The sequence below is a fragment of the Haliotis rufescens genome, unplaced genomic scaffold, assembly GCF_023055435.1.
Source record: "Haliotis rufescens isolate VD_foot unplaced genomic scaffold, xgHalRufe1.0.p SCAF_10, whole genome shotgun sequence".
Classification (NCBI taxonomy): Eukaryota; Metazoa; Mollusca; class Gastropoda; order Lepetellida; family Haliotidae; genus Haliotis; species Haliotis rufescens.
The window spans coordinates 41,963,312-41,981,269 of record NW_025963780.1 but is presented as its reverse complement, the minus strand read 5'-3'; the positions used below and the strand labels follow the sequence as shown (position 1 = coordinate 41,981,269).

General features: G+C 42.1%; 1 protein-coding gene across 1 annotated transcript in view; it reads left to right on the top strand.

Annotated features, from left to right (window-relative positions):
- The window catches only part of LOC124146709 (protocadherin gamma-A2-like), a 28,199-nt gene extending 13,298 nt beyond the window's left edge, over positions 1–14,901 (top strand). The window contains exons 6-14 of the mRNA XM_048386132.1: positions 1,484–1,668; positions 4,099–4,338; positions 6,289–6,542; positions 8,422–8,605; positions 9,013–9,687; positions 10,677–10,788; positions 11,030–11,085; positions 12,062–12,216; positions 14,374–14,901. Of these exons, the coding sequence (XP_048242089.1) occupies positions 1,484–1,668; positions 4,099–4,338; positions 6,289–6,542; positions 8,422–8,605; positions 9,013–9,687; positions 10,677–10,788; positions 11,030–11,085; positions 12,062–12,216; positions 14,374–14,385 (1,873 nt within the window). The 3' untranslated portion in view covers positions 14,386–14,901. The remainder of the gene's footprint in view (positions 1–1,483; positions 1,669–4,098; positions 4,339–6,288; positions 6,543–8,421; positions 8,606–9,012; positions 9,688–10,676; positions 10,789–11,029; positions 11,086–12,061; positions 12,217–14,373) is intronic.
- Positions 14,902–17,958: the final 3,057 nt, after the last annotated feature.

Here is a 17,958-nt window from a genome sequence, read left to right as displayed (position 1 = left end):
TTATCTACTTTTGTAAGAATATTTCCTCGAGTTGTCGACAATAGTTGCGGGTCAGTTATATATAACCTCTGGCGCAATTAATAATGACAGATTTGTTTGACTTTCTACCTTGACATGGCTTTATTGAGGTACACTCTGAACATTATATAAAGTAAATATGTATTTCAATGTGTCACAATTACTCAAAGATGGCACATGTCGCACTCTCTCACAATCGTAATAAACAGAGTAGAGCAAAAAAGGTTCTCCAAACTACAAACAAACAACTATAGGTCATTATTCACAATTTTTGCTATTATGTATCAACCATATATGGTTTAAGTCGGAAATAGCACTAAACGTGGATTCTGATGATTTCTCGATTACGGAAATAAAAAGTAGAATCATATGATCGTTGATTGGAATTCCAGTTTCACCCTGACCATGACTTGTGGGTTGTTTGTGCCTAATCTTGTTCGTTTCCCAATACCTGGCCTCTGGCTTCCCTCGTTTCCCAATACCTGTCCCCTGGCTTCCCTCGTTTCCCAATACCTGTCCCCTGGCTTCCCTCGTTTCCCAATACCTGTCCCCTGGCTTCCCTCGTTTCCCAATACCTGTCCCCTGGCTTCCCTCGTTTCCCAATACCTGTCCCCTGGCTTCCCTCGTTTCCCAATACCTGTCCCCTGGCTTCCCTCGTTTCCCATACCTGTCCCCTGGCTTCCCTCGTTTCCCAATACCTGGCCTCTGGCTTCCCTCGTTTCCCAATACCTGGCCTCTGGCTTCCCTCGTTTCCCAATACCTGGCCTCTGGCTTCCCTCGTTTCCCAATACCTGGCCCCTGGCTTGCCTCGTTTCCCAATACCTGTCCCCTGGCTTCCCTCGTTTCCAAATACCTGTCCCCTGGCTTCCCTCGTTTCCCAATACCTGTCCCCTGGCTTCCCTCGTTTCCCAATACCTGTCCCCTGGCTTCCCTCGTTTCCCAACACCTGGCCTCTGGCTTCCCTCGTTTCCCCAACACCTTGCCCCTGGCTTCCCTCGTTTCCCAACACCTGGCCCCTGGCTTCCCTCTATTTGCACGCCAGGATATAACTGAAATACTGTTCAAAATTGCCCTTCCTTTTAGTGTGTCATCATGCAAGTATGAATGATTATTCATAGCTGCACGTTTGTAAGATGTTTTGATTCCTACCTAGGCATGTTTACATAGTGTACGTAGCGTAAATTAACATATTTAACTTCAATCACTATGCTGTGAGTTGGCTGTGATGTATTATCGTTGGCTCGAATCCCGGTCCGCCCTGATTATTTTTAGGTCTATCAGCACCATACCCGTGGTCGGGATGTCACCAAGTGGTAAACGTCTGAGACTTGAATCACTTCAGGTTTATCTCCAACATCAAGCTGCACGTCGTGATCCAGGTTATAATTGCACTACACTTAGATAGACAGGTGTCTAAAGTGGTTTAAAACCCAACACACTCACTCACTCACTCATGCACTCACAGATCGGACGTGGGGAAATCCGTGGCAGTTCTCATCTCCGTGCTTGATGTGAATGACGAGACACCATCCCTGTCGATCAGCCGCCATGTTGACATCCCAGAAGAGGTGTCGGTGGGCACGGTGTTTGGCGGGATATACAACGTCAGCGACCTCGACGAAGGAGATAATCTCACACTCACGTTGTCCGGTGATGTATTGCTTTATGTGTAGATTCAGGCTATGTAACCCTTTAAGTAGATGTAACTCCTCTTATAAACCTAACATGGTGTTGTAACCATCTCCCAGACGACCTTCCTTTTGTAGTAAGACCACTCAGCAGGTTTTACAATTGCTCCTCAGGTTTTACAATTGCTCCCCAGGTTTTACAATTGCAATTGTAAAACCTGGGGAGCAATTTTTAGCAACTTCATCATCTGACAAAGGGTCACCAAAACGGAAACAAAAGTCATCCTCATCTTTTTCTGCAGAATTTTCATCAATTAACTTATTTTGAGTAAGGAAAATATCGTCATCGTCAGACATCCTCACTTGTGAACAGTCAACGACACAATGCCATGTGGTACGACGCACGCGGTTCTTTCTGCACGTACAGCCCTCTTCTGCACGTGCAGTCCGCGCAGCGGCCCGCGATAACAACTGTTATAAAGCGTGTCTCGTTATACCGCGCTTTTTTGCGACCCGTATACCGCGTAAATATAAGCTCAAAAAATGACATAGATTAATGGATAGCGGTTTATAAGTTGGACAAACCATTCCACCTCAGGAATGGTATGATTGTATAACCGGGTAGGCACAGAAAAGCCTCGGACGCTACGCTACGCGTCTTCGGCTTTTCTGTGCCTACCCGGTTATACAATCTTACCATTCCTTCGGTGTCATGGTTTCTCCATTACTTCTCACTCAAGGTTGAGGGCGGTGGGGTAACGTTCGCTCGTCATGCCGAAGACCCGGGTTCAATTCCCCAAATGGGTACAATGTGTGAATTCCTTTTCTGGTTTTCCCAACCGTGATATTTCTGGAATATTGCTATAAGCGGCGTAAAACTATACTCACCCTATCAAGGTTTATTGTGTACATGCCGTACCGTGTTATACTGTGTGACAAGGTTAATTCTGTCCGAATGATTGTTACCATTCTATATTTCGAATGCATTTGGCTCAAAACAGTCAAAAATAACCTCGAGCAGCATTGGCAGGAACCCATATTGGAACTAGATTCGTTCACGTGACTGTCACATGACAGACACATCCTTGCGAAAGTCGTGAAGAGAACATGACAGTTCAACTTGTTTGCTTCTGTCGTCCAAGCAAAGTGTTCACCTAAGTTCTGTCAAACAGGAAGACTGTCATGTTGTACTTTATGGAGGGAAATGTGTGTAAAATTGACTCTGTTTATGAGATTTCTTATGAATATGGAAAGGGTTTTGTCACTTTTGTTTACAGAGAAATCATGCACTACCCCGTTTCCATCGCTGTCCGATGTAAAGTCAAACACCGTTGTGTCGTACCTAAAGTTGTCTCGAAGTAAAATTTTGGTTCCTGCATATTCATTCTTTCTTTTGTTCGTCATTTTTGGTTGTGCCGAACCTCGGATAACTCGAAGTATTTCCGCAGGTCGCACACCAGTGTTTGACTGTATTGTGTAGGTTGTGGAATAAACCGATGGACATGAATGTATGAAAGTATTTTGACTGGAACACAATTAAAATCGAAATTTGTGTATTTCCACAGGTGTAGACGTACAGACGTTTTTGATAGTGTACCAACCTTCCTTTGACGTCTGACGCTGATATAACTGAAATTCGGTTAAAAGCGGCGTTAACACCTGCTCACAAAATAATCTATATCACGTTCTATCTACTGCTTCCTTATCAATATATATATATATATATATATATCATCATCATGGTGTAGCTTAGTAGTTCTCCCGTACCGCCGAACGCTCGTTTTACTCGCCAAATAAACGGTTTGAAGCAACATTGTAATATTGGTGTGTTATTGCAAACAATGGCGTAGACACATTTACTCTTTCCTTAAACAGAGGTATATATAACATCACATATATTCTCGAGGTAACAAATTAATGGACTTGTGTCACATTGTTATCGACCCGTGAAGATCTGGGTTAGAATAGATTTTCAGCAACCCATGCTTGCCGTAAAAGGCGACTATGCTTGCTGTAAGAGGCGACTAACGGGATCGGTGGTCAGGCTCGCTGGCTTGGTTGATGCATGTCATCGTATCCGAATTGCGTGGATAGATGTTCATGACATCAATCACTGGATTGTCTGGTCCAGACGCGTTTATTTACAGACCGCCGACATACAGCTGAAATATTGCTGATTTAGGCGTTAAATAACAAACAAACAAACAAACAAAACAAATCACATTGTTATCAGGAGTATCTGAATGTTTGAATTGTATTTGTGATATCCCATCCTTCCGTACTATCATTGATGACGACAGTTCAAGGTTATACGTTTCCAATCCCAAGCTCTCGCGACATATCTTATAAAAATCTTATAAGAATTATTCTGTTGATTAGTATCATGGATGAAACATCTTTTTCAAAGAACAAACTTTTTAATTGGCATAACCTTGCTCTTTCTATTATTTAGGAAATGCATCGACCCTATTTGAAGCGACTGGTGATGGCCATCTCAAGGTCATAAAACGTCTCGACCGAGATGGACCAGAAGGCACGACTTATATTAAAAATGTGACCTTGACAGTAACTGACGTAATCGGACACACCGTCAGTGCCATGTTTGACCTCAACGTCCTTGATATAAACGACAACTCTCCTGCCTGCAAACTGGACTATCATAACCGGAGCATTGAAGAAAACAACCAAGACGGTCAGTTACTATGACAACGATGTTCAACAAAAACATATACCGGTTAACGTTCAGTGATCACAGATCTACTTGTGTGCGTGAACTAAAATAAGGCTGTTATTAAACATTTATCATTCAAAGCTGGTTTCCACAGAGATCAAACGATATCTCCTCGGAGATATCACTGCTTTGCAGACCTTGGTGACATCACTGGAATGATGACGTCATATTCAAATGACATCACTATTCTCTCTGTCACTGAAGCTCATTAGCATTAATTTTACACTGAAGACACTGGTTATTTGCTATTTACAAACTGAAAACGTTGCCCAAATGATTTGATATGATACATAGAATCTCACCCTCGTGTCTTCGAAGCTCTTATGTATCAAGATTCGTTGATCAAAGTAAAAATATCCATGGCAAGCTTTGGACATTTGTAACATGCATCAACTCGTCTTGCTATATTTGATCTCAGAAGACACTCGGGTGAGATACTCTATTTATTACATTACATAACAACACTGTTACATTGCTACTGGTGGAGTAAGGTTTGTGTTTATGGATTAAGGTGCAAATGCGGAATAACATCCGTCATTACATTCTAAATGAGTAAGGTAAATGTAAGTGTAGGTCACGGTTTATATACCTATTAAACCATATAATATCTCAATATGGTCGTTCCCTATGAAGATCCGGGTTTTCAGCAACCCATGCTTGTCGTAAGAGGCGACGGACGGCATCGGGTGGTAAGGCTCGCTGACTTGGTTGATGTATGTCATCGTGTCCCAATTGCGTAGATCAATGCTCGTGATGTCAATAACTTGATTGTCTGGTCCAGACCCGATCATTAACAGACAGGTGCCTTATATCTGGAATATTGCTGCCTAACAAACAATCATGTGGAGATAAACAAAAATTAAAATTAAAATGTTTGTCCAATTAGCTGAGTATATATATATATGTACAATGTGTAGATGTAACAATGAGCTCCATATATCGCTAGGATCACACTTGTACATGTGTTGCTGTTTGTGACTTACAAGTGTGTATTGCATGTTGATTCTTAACTGGGCCCGCCTCTGTGGCCAAGTTGTAGAGCGTCTCCCGGAGAGCGGAAGGTCCGGGGTTCGATCCCCGGCCGAGTCATACCAAAAGACGTTAAACGATGGTACTTGTTGTTACCCTGACTGGCGCTCGGCATTAAGGGGCTAAAACAAGGACTGGTCAGCTCGTAGTCAGTTAACTGTGTCTGAGTGGGGTATTTGTGTTAAACTGCGGTGTGGTAGGTCAGTGCCTAGTACAATTGAGTGAGTGAGTTGGATGTAACGCCGCTTTTAACATTATTCCAGTTATATCGCGGCGTGTCAGCTTCATGAGGAGGGAGGAAAGCCCGAAGTGAAAAGCTCAGACGTTTACCACTTCGGTGAAACCCACGAGCACGGGTATGGTGCTGACAAACCTAGAAACATAATCGGGGCGAACCGGGATTCGAACCCATAATTATAGGTTTCTGGCGTGCCTAAGGGACGCAACTCAGCACAGCGAATCGCGGCGCCTTAGACGACTGGACCAGCCGTGCTCCCCGCCTTGTACAAGCAGTCAGCACACACACACACACACACACACACACACACACACACACACGTACAGGTCGCATGATCAGTGCTATGATCTTGGATGCGTTGTTAAACCCCATTTCACCTCACCTCACCTGATTCGTAACTGGCCAGTGAAATAATATGATTCCGAGAACCATTACGATATGCAGTGACATATGATATAGAAATTACTTCATATTTATGTTAGGGAAAATACGTCAGAGCAAACGTCTTTGCTGACGCTTTCTGTAGTTTCAGCATGATAATGTTTGAATGATTAACATGCTTTGGCTAATTTGCGTTCTTATGCCACTGACAAAACATGTGCTTTGTCAGATAAAGACCAGTAAAATGTCCTATAAATATTCAGATATCATCCTGATGAATCTGACAACGATCTGCGATGATATGGATGCTGGAGAAAACGGGAACTTGACATACACAGTTCTTGGTGAGGAGTGGGTTATGTCATCGTTCGCTGTCCGGGAGGGGGCGCTAGTCGCACGTGCTCACGGCCTGGACAGGGAGAACACGAGTCAGTGTGACGTCACAACTTTCTTTGTCCTAGTTAAAGACAATGCCAAGAGAGTTAGAAGGAAAACATACATCCATGTCAACCTCAAGGTCAGTGTCTCAGTTGTTGTCACTGTTAGTTTGTTGTTGTGTCGTTTGTTGTTGAACGCCGCTCGCCGTTTAACTGTAAACCAGGTTAGCGAGCCTGACACGCGAGCCTGACTTACGACAAGCAAATCAAACCTGGGTCTTCACGGGTTTTGTCACTGTGAGCACGGCACGGGGACGCTGGTCGTCACAGTCCCTGAACCATATCAGTGTCACGTACGTCAAGCCCCTTCCGTAATGCAAAAGCCTGAATTGAAACCATCTCACTGGAGCTCCTTTATAATTTGAATGGAGTTCTTTGTTTCTATCAAAGTTATGTATTTTCAGAGACTAAGCGTTCATTTAGGAGCCTGTTACAGATAAGGTTACAGTATAGTGATCCTTGATATAAAGCGACAAAACCCTTTCCATATCCAATAGAAATCCCTGCTGAAAGCAGAGTCGATTGTACGATTCCGACTACATCATGAGCACATGTTTAGGAAGCACTATTGAATAGTAATGATACCAGGTGTTCGCGAAAAGACGTATCCTGCCCCACCGGTGGTACCCGTCACAAACACATGCAAAGGCAAATCAGTTGTCCACCTGCAAAAACACGGGAACATATGGTACAAGTCAAAATAGGGAATTGCATCGGACATCAATGTTTTGTCACTGATGCGTCAAATTTGGATATGTCCTCCTCGTGTCTACCATAAAACTTTTGGAAAGCTTTACTGAGGCCTTGAATGTTGTAACCTTGATCAAACAACTTCTGAGCAAGAGTCTTATGACGCTCTTTGAAATCGTGGTAATCTTGAGACATGCCCTAAAACTGAAAGATTGTTTCCTCAGCAACAGATGTGAAGGATATCACTTCTGCCAAAGAACAGACAATGAACAATCAGTTGAAAACATGAACTTCTTTAAAAGAAGGTAAATTTGTCCCAAAAGTGGGAGATCCTCATGTCAAGATCAGCACCTGCGCGAACTCCAATTGCGTAACAGGTTTCTGACGATGGCGACAAACCTCATCGTCACCATCAACATTAGGTCAACAGGAATACAGCGGTTAGCCAACTGCCTGTTTACGGTACCCCAGCATATCGTCCCTGATCCGGCAACATCGTATGAATAGCTTGTGCTGGGCGAAGACTGGGCGACGTTGGCAGCTCGTAACTGGAGAAGAGGTTCAACCTGTTAAAGCCTAGGGTATACCGACAACGAGGCGAACGACACATCCTGGCATGCGCAGAAGATGCCACCATACATGGGGAATCTGACAGTCCAATGGGTAGATGGGTGGTAGAGGGGTGGTACAGGGATGGTACAGTCGCGAGGTATTGCAACCAGTGGTCTTCCTTTTACAACAACAGAGAAAGGGGGTCATTTCAAACAGACCACACACCGGCAGAATCACCATGGACGTCTTTAGCCACCACAGCTTTGACGTATCGCCATGGCCAGCACACTCTCCATTTGAACATCCCTGGGCCTATCTGCGGTGAAAACTCAGACGTCGCCCACAGGATCCAGCAGCTGGAATAGGAGACAGATTCTCAATGTCTTCCGGTGGCTTACGTTTTCCACGAAGAGAAGGGTACAAGCTTCACCACTGCCAATGAAGCTCATACGATATACTGAGTGAGCTGCCACCGGCGGTTGTGATAAACTGTTGACTTTCAATGTAAATCTGTTTTCATACCCTCTGTGTGTTTGACCGCAGCTCACCCGTGTAATACTGAAGGTACATAGTTTGTTTCTGGCATGAATGGCGCTGAAAGACTTAATTTATATATCTGATATGAGCTGAAATCGTTTTGTTGGTTTTGATTAATATTGACAGTCAGTGTGTGTCTTTTCTTCTGTATTTCAGTTTACACATATATCATGGTTTCAGGTAATCCCTGTAAATGAGTTCCCTCCTCGCTGGAACTCTGCACGTACAGGTGGACCTGATAAGCTGGATACCATCCATGTGTACTCTGCCGCACCCACAGGGAGCGTCATTGCTAATCTGGCAGCTACAGATGAAGACGTTGGAGATGGTCCTCTTGTGTATAGCATCGCAGCAATAAAAACTGGTAATGAGTCTTTTAAGATGTATGCCATATAAACATTTAAATAGAGGTAGAGGTAATATACAAAGAACATTCAGGAACAATATCTTAAAATTAAAAGTCTAATATTATGACTACGACATCCTTTGATGTTTGAGTTCAGAAATAACGTGAATATTAATACATGTGTCGTGTTTTTGGAATGACACAAACGTATATATTAGTACATTATTAGTATATTATCTATTATTTATTAGTACTTTGATTCGGGAATTCATTTTCTATGAATAAAGATGAATTCATTTGCTTCATACGCGACGGAACATTTCAATATTGATATAACGAATGCTTTGACGGGTTATTTGACGTGTCAGTATTAACCATTATTATTGATGATAAGAATTTCTAAAAAAAATGTTGTTCACTTTCAGCTGAAGGGAAGGATGGTTTTAATTTATTATCAGTGGATAACCTCACTGGCGCTGTGAGCGTGAAGAACTCCCTAACGGGGGCGAAGTCCCTTCTTGTCAATGTGGTGGTCTCAGATGGGAAGCACAAAGTCAAGGCCACGGTGTCGGTCTCTGTGTCATCTCTCTCTGCCAACAGCAAACCAGTTTCCAATACTGCCTTATCTCCCCTTGGTCCTGATTTTGACAAACGTCTTTACACCATCGATGCTCCATCTTTGACAGACAAAGGGCGGTCTGTCCTTACATTCACAATGAGGAATATGGCAACTTGGCACACTGTTAGAGTAGACAGTGCATCGGTGCCATTCTTTAGCATCAGAAACATGAGAGATTGGCAACTCGTGTTTTCAGGAACGTACAATGGCCAAACTCCAATACCAAACATAGTTAAGTTATTTGTTCACAACACAAAAACAAATCTGGATCTATCAACATCGTACGTTGTTTTAAAACAGAAGAAATGTGGAACTACCTCAAAGTCTGATACGTCACATTCAAATGATGGGAAAGCATCAAAGTCAAACATGAACCATCTCATAAAACCAAGGGTGTCAACAAAGATGGCAGAACATCTCTCCGGAGACACCTCCAGTCAGATGAGGGATCTGAATCCAGGGATAAAGCCAAAGGCCCAATGTAAGAAAGCTGTTTGACCTCTACGTAACCTACACAGAGCGTAATAAATTAACATGCAAGGTCTCATAGCAGCCAGAGTTAGTGTCGACATCTAACTGAAATAGCAGTTGCTCATGATTTAGTTAACAGGAAACTTTTAACTGAACTCATCAACTTCAACTTAAACCGAATGGTCGGCTGGGGTATTTAAGTGGGATATTCATGTAAAACTGCGGCATGGTATCTCAGTGCTCTACCTGTATAAAACCGGCATGTGTCAGGACTAGCTGTCACACGCACGCACGCACGTTCGCACGCACGCATGCAGGTCGCTCCTATGTAAGTGAATACTCTTGAACGTGACGTTAAACCTCATTTCCCCTCACTTCAACCTCAGACGAGCAGATATTGCAATCTGTCAAAAATAACTGTTTGACATAAACTGAGACTTTCTCGAGGGATAATATTTGTGTTTTGTCAATTGAAAACAAGCCAGTAGGCCCATACTAATCCACATCCAACAAGTCTTTTAATAATGTTACGAGCGGAAGGTTGAATGTTTGTCTAGCACCGCACACCCCGGGGTTAAATAGGTCTTCAGCAACCAACACTTGCCATAAAAGGCGTCTATGCTTGTCGTAAGAGGCGACTAAAGGGATCGGATGGTCAGATTTGCTGACTTGGTTGATGCATGTCATCGTATCCCAATTGCATGGGCCGATGCTCATGATGTCAATTACTGGATTGTCTGGTCATCATATAGCTGGAATAGTGTTGCGTGCGGCGTTAAATAACAAACAAACAAATAATGTCACATGTAAGAACAGCCTATCAGATTTTGTATCCACAGCCCAGATAGAGAAGGGGACATCTCATACAATGTTTTTTTCGTTATCTGAATTATATACTCATAATTTTGAAACCTGACAATATTATGCGGTTGCACATGAAGATCCTTATTAGATTGGCCATCTTATATATTGTCTAACATTTATCCAAATCTGTTCCAGTATGCATGCCAGCCTACTCGATGACTACCAAACTTCTTATGGCAGCATGTGGCGGCCAGGGGGCAATTCTTGGCGGAGTTCTCATGATCTATGTCTGTAAAAGACTCGGAGGGTAACTTTCCTGTCACTATATCACAATGAAAGTCTTTAGGAATATGACTGCCAATTGAAAGATGTGTGAAGACGACGATATTATATTTCTGAATTAAAGTGTCCTGGACAACTCGTATACTAAGCATGACACTGTGTGTTAGTTGAGATCAGTATGTAGATGGTGTGGTGATTAAGCAATTCCCGTTTGATTCATTATTTGTATTGGAAATAGACATATGTTGACATGTTGTGTGTTGCAGAGAAAAGAAATCTACCGTGGTGCCGGTTAGGAAGGATCCCATTGGCTGTGATGAAGGTACATATTCTGTGTCCTTTTCACTTAAGGATTGACCGAGTATTTACTCCTGGTTGATCGAGGTATGAGTTCAAGAAACGATGTGCAAACAGTTAGAATCCGCGTAGTGAATGTTTACATCGGTTATTCGATTCATACCTCAGCGAACAGAAATAATTACACAGTCAATACTTATGATAAAATTCGAAAACGAAAACATGGGTTATCAACAATAGTTTAAACAGAAGCAAATATATAAATCAAAGCAGACAAATATGACGAGATTGTTATACATTCCAGGCGTAGAGATACATACTGTGGCTTGACATCTGGCTGGTGGTTGTTTGATTTATGCACATAACTTGACATGTTCTCAAAGTAAGTAGTAACGGAAAATAACATCAAACAAAGTCCATGGGACCTGTCAATCAAGGCAAGAGGAGAGAAAAAACTGCAACTGTTACAAATGACATCAAATAGGTCAAGGAGAAGGTTCAAAATATCATCGTCAGTAACCGCCAGATTCAAACATTAGTTTTCTGAGAACTGGAAGATGTAGTTGAAAAATGCGAGTTAGAAATGAAACCGGAAGACATGAGATTGTGTGATGACGGTGTTGATGCAGTGAGTGTTGAAAGACGGCACTATTGTTTTGTTGTTGGTATGTTTGATTCAGAAAAATAGCACTGGAATGTTACCAGGCCTGATAATATAGGTGATACCGGTTAGTAGAAAGGGAATCATTATTGGAATTCTGCGACATTCCGTGCGTAGTGATGACCGTAGTCCGCGTCGGTGTGCGTGGCTTACTTTATTAACATTCATTGGGTAATGAATGCAATAACACGTGACCATGTCAGATAACCAGAATGCAGGAATTACAATGCTCACAACAAAAATGTAGTTATATCTAGTTTAAAACGAATAATACGACCCGTGTTGTTTTGGCCTGAGAATGTTCTGTGTTCACCTTCATACCATTCGCTCTTTGTTGCAGTGTGTGGGACAAAGGAAATACCAAGAAAGACTCCTCAACTACTGGAGAAGTCGGGGAGGGGGAGTCACACGAAACAGTTGAAAGATGTTGCACCATTTGAGGAAGATCCCACAGATATGATTATAGATCTGGAGGATAAGGAAAATGATGACCAGGTTGGTGACGTTACCACGAATATATGTGGGGATGAAGGGGGAACTCTGATTGAAACGGGAGGGGAGGAGATAGATGAAACAGAGGATGGGTTAAATGATGACAAAGATGATGACAATGAAGTAATGCCAGAAGAGGTGAACACGGCTGGTGAAGAAGAGGACAAGGAAACACAACCTACTGCAGGTAGTGATATCGAAGGAGAGCCAGATTTGGGAGATGTAAAAGAGGACACTCTTGAGGAGGGAGATGATAGTAAGGACGGACACAGCATGGACCCAGACCGAATGAGGCATGATTTGGAAGATGTAAAAGAGGACACTCTTGAGGAGGGAGATGATAATAAGGACGGACACAGCATGGACCCAGACCGAATGAGGCATGATTTGGAAGATGTAAAAGAGGACACTCTTGAGGAAGGAGATGATAATAAGGACGGACACAGCATGGACCCGGACCGAATGAGACATGAACCGTCTGGCCTTTCTGGTGATGTAGATGATGAAGACAAAGTTGACGTGGAATCTCCTGGAGACGATGAGATGAGGATGGTAGAAGGTGACAGCCTCGGGTCTCTTAGAGAAACTTCATATCAGGTAAGAGCCGAGCCTTCGTTGGATAATGATGATAACATATATAATTCTGGTAACGAAGTAAGCAACGCTGGAACTCACACGGAGGAAGGTTCGGAATCTGATACAAGATTTGTATCAGAGGACATAGACACTCGGGAACTTCCGACCTCTGAACTCAAACCGGAAGTGATGATTGAGGAGCCTCACCCAGAAGTATCTGAAGGGCTGGAGAACCTAACAGTGCCAGATAACTCAGAAGCGAGTGATGAAGAAAATGAGAAAATGGAGGAAGATGAAGATGAAACAGAAAATGATGAAGAGGAGGAGGAGGAGGACGATGAGGTTACTGGCGATGTTGCAGTTACATCAATGGAGCGAGGAGAGGAGACAACCGCAATGGGAGAAGGAGGGGAAGTCGTGAAGAAACGCAGAAAAATTAGGAAAGTTAAAAAGGAAAAGCCCAAAAAAGAAAAGAAACCTAAAATCAGAAAAATAGACTTTACTCAATCCCCGTACAATTTTCAAACAAAGGAAACAAAAGAATGACATTTGTGTACCAAGTGTTTGTATTGAGTCACGCCCTATCCATGCTTCGCATGCATTTATGTATTAGATACATGTATATTGCTTGACATATATTTCACAACATTGTGCTTTTTAACATCAAGGATGTACAATGCCACTTTCGAAGACGATGGAAGTTCACACTCACGAACATAGGCGAATATGTTTATAGGAGTACATGGGATATTTTTACGAATATATTAACAACGATCATTTGTGTCTGTACTCTTAAGTCAGGTTCAAAAACAATCTTAAACCTTAAACCAAACTGCCGGGCGAACGAAGTATACACTTGAAACTGGATTTGACCAAATTATTGCAAACGTTATCGAAACGTTACTAGACTGAAAGGAGTTGTCGAAACACTGATAACTTAAGGTCCAACACACAACCACGATACCCGTATCAAATACACCATCATCATGTCACTATCTCTTGTTTGTTTCTTTTATAGCCACCATCAAACGTGGGTATATGTTTTCTTTTTCCCGGCAGTTTAAGGCTAATCAGCGTAATTTTGTGAGGGGTCACGCAGACAAAAAGAGATAAAAGTATTCAAAAAACGTCGCATTTTCAAATCCAATGTGGAGTTCAGTTGGAACTGGCATGAGCCATTTATACCCACATGAACTGTTACTTTTCATGTATTGCACGTGCAAGGGCTTAACCGCTAGTTGCGCTCACTCGTGTGTTTTAGTAGATTTTTCCACCACCTTCAATCTTGCAATATTCATTGATTTTAATAGTCGTTGTCCATTTATATTGAAATACACAATCAATGTGACAACGTGTTCTTCAACTGTTAATCACGTTGTCAACGTTCTCAGATCTTTTAACTTGTAGGCATATGTTCACGTTTGACACACTACATACCTAGGTGACCCTTCAATAATGAGGCTGAGAACATATTAGCTTAAAGAAATGACTTTGAAGAAAACTTTACCTGTAAAAACCTCAGAGTCACATTTTCCTTCCTTTCGTTAAAATGCTTGTTACTCATCTCTTCACTCGGTCTTTCAGAGAGGAGTATAAAATAGTGTTGCGCGGTGCGAGGTGTGGCCATGCAAGACGATGGTGCTTTTTGTGCGGGTGATGGAGGATGCTCAACGGTATATCTGCTCCAGAGTTGTTCCTCTGATTCATGACTGAATTCATTGACACATGAGTAATATCCTTATATGACCATGCATGGCTGCAATGGTCTCAGCGTCAAGTTGGCTTGCTGGCGACATCCAAACTGTAATTCTGGTTCTCTCAAAATGTCCTGTTGATGGTCACTGAACAGGCAAGTTTCTTTGTTTGTGGAGCACTCATCAAATTCACAGTCCATGGTAAAGGATGTTCTATGACTGTGCTTCGCACTGTGTTATACAGTGCTGTTCAAGTTTCTAGTTCGACGTTCTGTTCAGTATAACGGATAATTTGTTCATGTCTGTATACTTCTGCTGCCTTGAAATCAACAGGAAGGAGTTCTTATCAATACATCATGTATTTTAATGAACAATAAACTTACCTTTGATTTTGATATGATCATATCATTATCTGGGACAGTATGCTGCTTCTAGTTGGTTTTATTTAATACTGTATCAATAATATCATTTGATAAATAAATATTGTAATGAAATGTAGAAACCAGTGTTGACGTAATGCATACATAGACGATGCCATGCAGAAACCAGTGTTGACGTAATGCATACATAGACGATGCCATGCAGAAACCAGTGTTGACGTTATGCATACATAGACGATGCCATGCAGAAACCAGTGTTGACGTAATGCATACATAGACGATGCCATGCAGAAACCAGTGTTGACGTAATGCATACATAAGTGATGCAATGTTGAAACCAGTGTTGACGTCACACATACATAAGTGATGCAATGTTGAAACCAGTGTTGACGTCACACATACATAGATGATGCAATGTTGAAACCAGTGTTGACGTCACACATACATAGATGATGCCATGCAGAAACCAGTGTTGACGTCACACATACATAGATGATGCCATGCAGAAACTAGTGTTGACGTCACACATACATAGATGATGCCATGCAGAAACCAGTGTTGACGTCACACATACATAGATGATGCCATGCAGAAACCAGTGTTGACGTCACACATACATAGATGATGCCATGCAGAAACCAGTGTTGACGTCACACATACATAGATGATGCCATGCAGAAACCAGTGTTGACGTCACACATACATGGATAACGAAATGCAGAAACCAGTGTTGACGTCACACATACATGGATAACGAAATGCAGAAACCAGTGTTGACTTAATGCATACATACGTAATGCATTACATTGCATTTGTTTAGTATTGTTGAATCCGGTAAACCTAGTCAGTAGTTAATATCTAGCCAATGATGTAACCAGGGCATGCGTGGCTCATTGTCGCGAACACTGGTAAAAATCATGGGAGACACACACAAGTAAAAAATTATACCAATGAAATGATAGTAGAATTATAGTAATATTATATATACTGCAAATACTTCGAAATTATATATAAAGGCACAACAGCTGTATCATTTCAGTGTCATTGTTACCAGTGGCCTGTACTAGAAGGTGCAGGGGGGGGGGGGGGGGGGGGGGTCACTAGCTGTGTCTGTTCATGTCCTTCAGGCCGATCCCACTACCGTATGGTCGGAGATGGTAGATGTAGTATTCTAGCAATAACAAGCGGTGAGGGGCCACGTAGTGGAAGGGTATGGCGAAGTCGGATATACTCTCGGCTCCCTGAAACATATACCACAGCGTACGGCTCGAACATCTCATATTGTTCCAAACAAACTTGAAAAACACAATTTCCCCCTATGTTTTACACACAATATTTTTACCTGGACATGCTGAAGTTCTGGAAAAACTGCGTCCTGAAGAATACGTAGTGAAAAATGCGTAGCAAAGAATGGGCGTAACAATGGATCGATTCAGAGAAAACAACTATTTGTCTTGAAGCAGTGACGAACAACTTTCTGTCTCTAACAAACCACCACCGAATCCAACACGCAGAGCAATTGGGAATGAACGTTGACAGCAGCAATTTAACCACTCACTCACTCAACACACACCGTCCCATCCATAAAATATGAAATATATTTACCACACTTTAAACCTTAAAATAGCAATTGATTTTAAGTGTTCCTTCTAAAGAATAACAGGAAGGGTTGATAGAAACATTTTGGGGTGTTCTGGTTTGACCAAAGACCAAAGACAGGCAGAGCAAGATAATTTATTAGATTTGTCATATTCGTTTGATAGTGTTCAGTATGCCGGTATAGAGGCTAATTTCAATCAGGCAATTTATGTCTCCAGCATCATAAGCTGTTGTTCGGCCTTATCATTTAATTATTTCTGACATACTTGTTTATTATTTTTCATTTCTCATCCAACATCTATGTGACGTATGAAGCATCGATCTTCATCGATCAGAAATATAAGTTTGAGTGTGTTTATTGGCTCCGCTTTAAACAGTATTTTATCTGTATCGTATCCTCTTCACGAAAGCCCGAAGTGATGCTGGTCTTATAATTAAACGATTAACAGGTGTGGTGCTGACAAACCTAGACACAATCAAGGTGAATCTAGGATTCTAACCAACGATCTTAGGTGTCTGTCGCGCATGAGGGACGCATCTGCACAGCGAATTGCGGTGTTCAACTCAAACTAACTTACACACTCTCTCATACCTGTTTCGCCCCGTCAGCACCGTATACCAAACGCCAGGACGTCTGTAGACCGTCCTCATCCCCAGGTTCTACATGCACTTGCCGAATGCTACATCTTCTGAACCACCATCACGCCTGCACAATTTGGGATCACGACCCTTCTCCCCATATCTCCTCAGCGCTTCCTTACTCAGCACATAACCCCCTCCGCCGCTGTAGTACCCTTGTTTAAAAAACAGCAACAGGGTATGAACGTATTTGTAGTCGTAATAACTTAGTTACCTTCACGAAGTGACAAGTTAAATATATCAGGGTCCAACGCTTTGTGGTCGTGCCTCCACACATATTTATGTTGGTGACCTCAGCCATATCAGTGGAAATATCACGTAGCTCTGTCTGGAGGTATATATTTATGTCTCTGAATGTTTCTTCCTACTATATATGAACTGCATGAGGAGAATATAACACCTCGCAAATGACTTGCTTTGTGTCATCTCATGACCTCAATATCTTGCCGAGCAAAGGCACCTTGCAAGACATGGCAATTAACGAAGGATATGGTCTTTGTCCGTCAATTCAGAGTTAATAATAACTGCAGGAATGTAGTCATCGCTTAATTCGGGGTAAAAACACTGGCACATGTGTGTAACACATGGGTTAACTTATTGCACGTTTGACGTGAAAGTGACTCAGAATTGTTTCCAAATATTAGAAAAGTTAAGATTAATCCTTCAGACAAGATGTCTTGTAATTAGAGAGTTAATAATGTGAAGTTTACTCTGTATGATACACAGGACAGAGAAAATGCACAAACTGTATATCAACTAGCCCCCACAACCCTTTCTCTCCGTTTTTCTTATATCCCCGTTCCAAAGCTGCATGGCACTTTATATGCTCCAGCAAAGTGCATGCTTCGTGTTCTAAC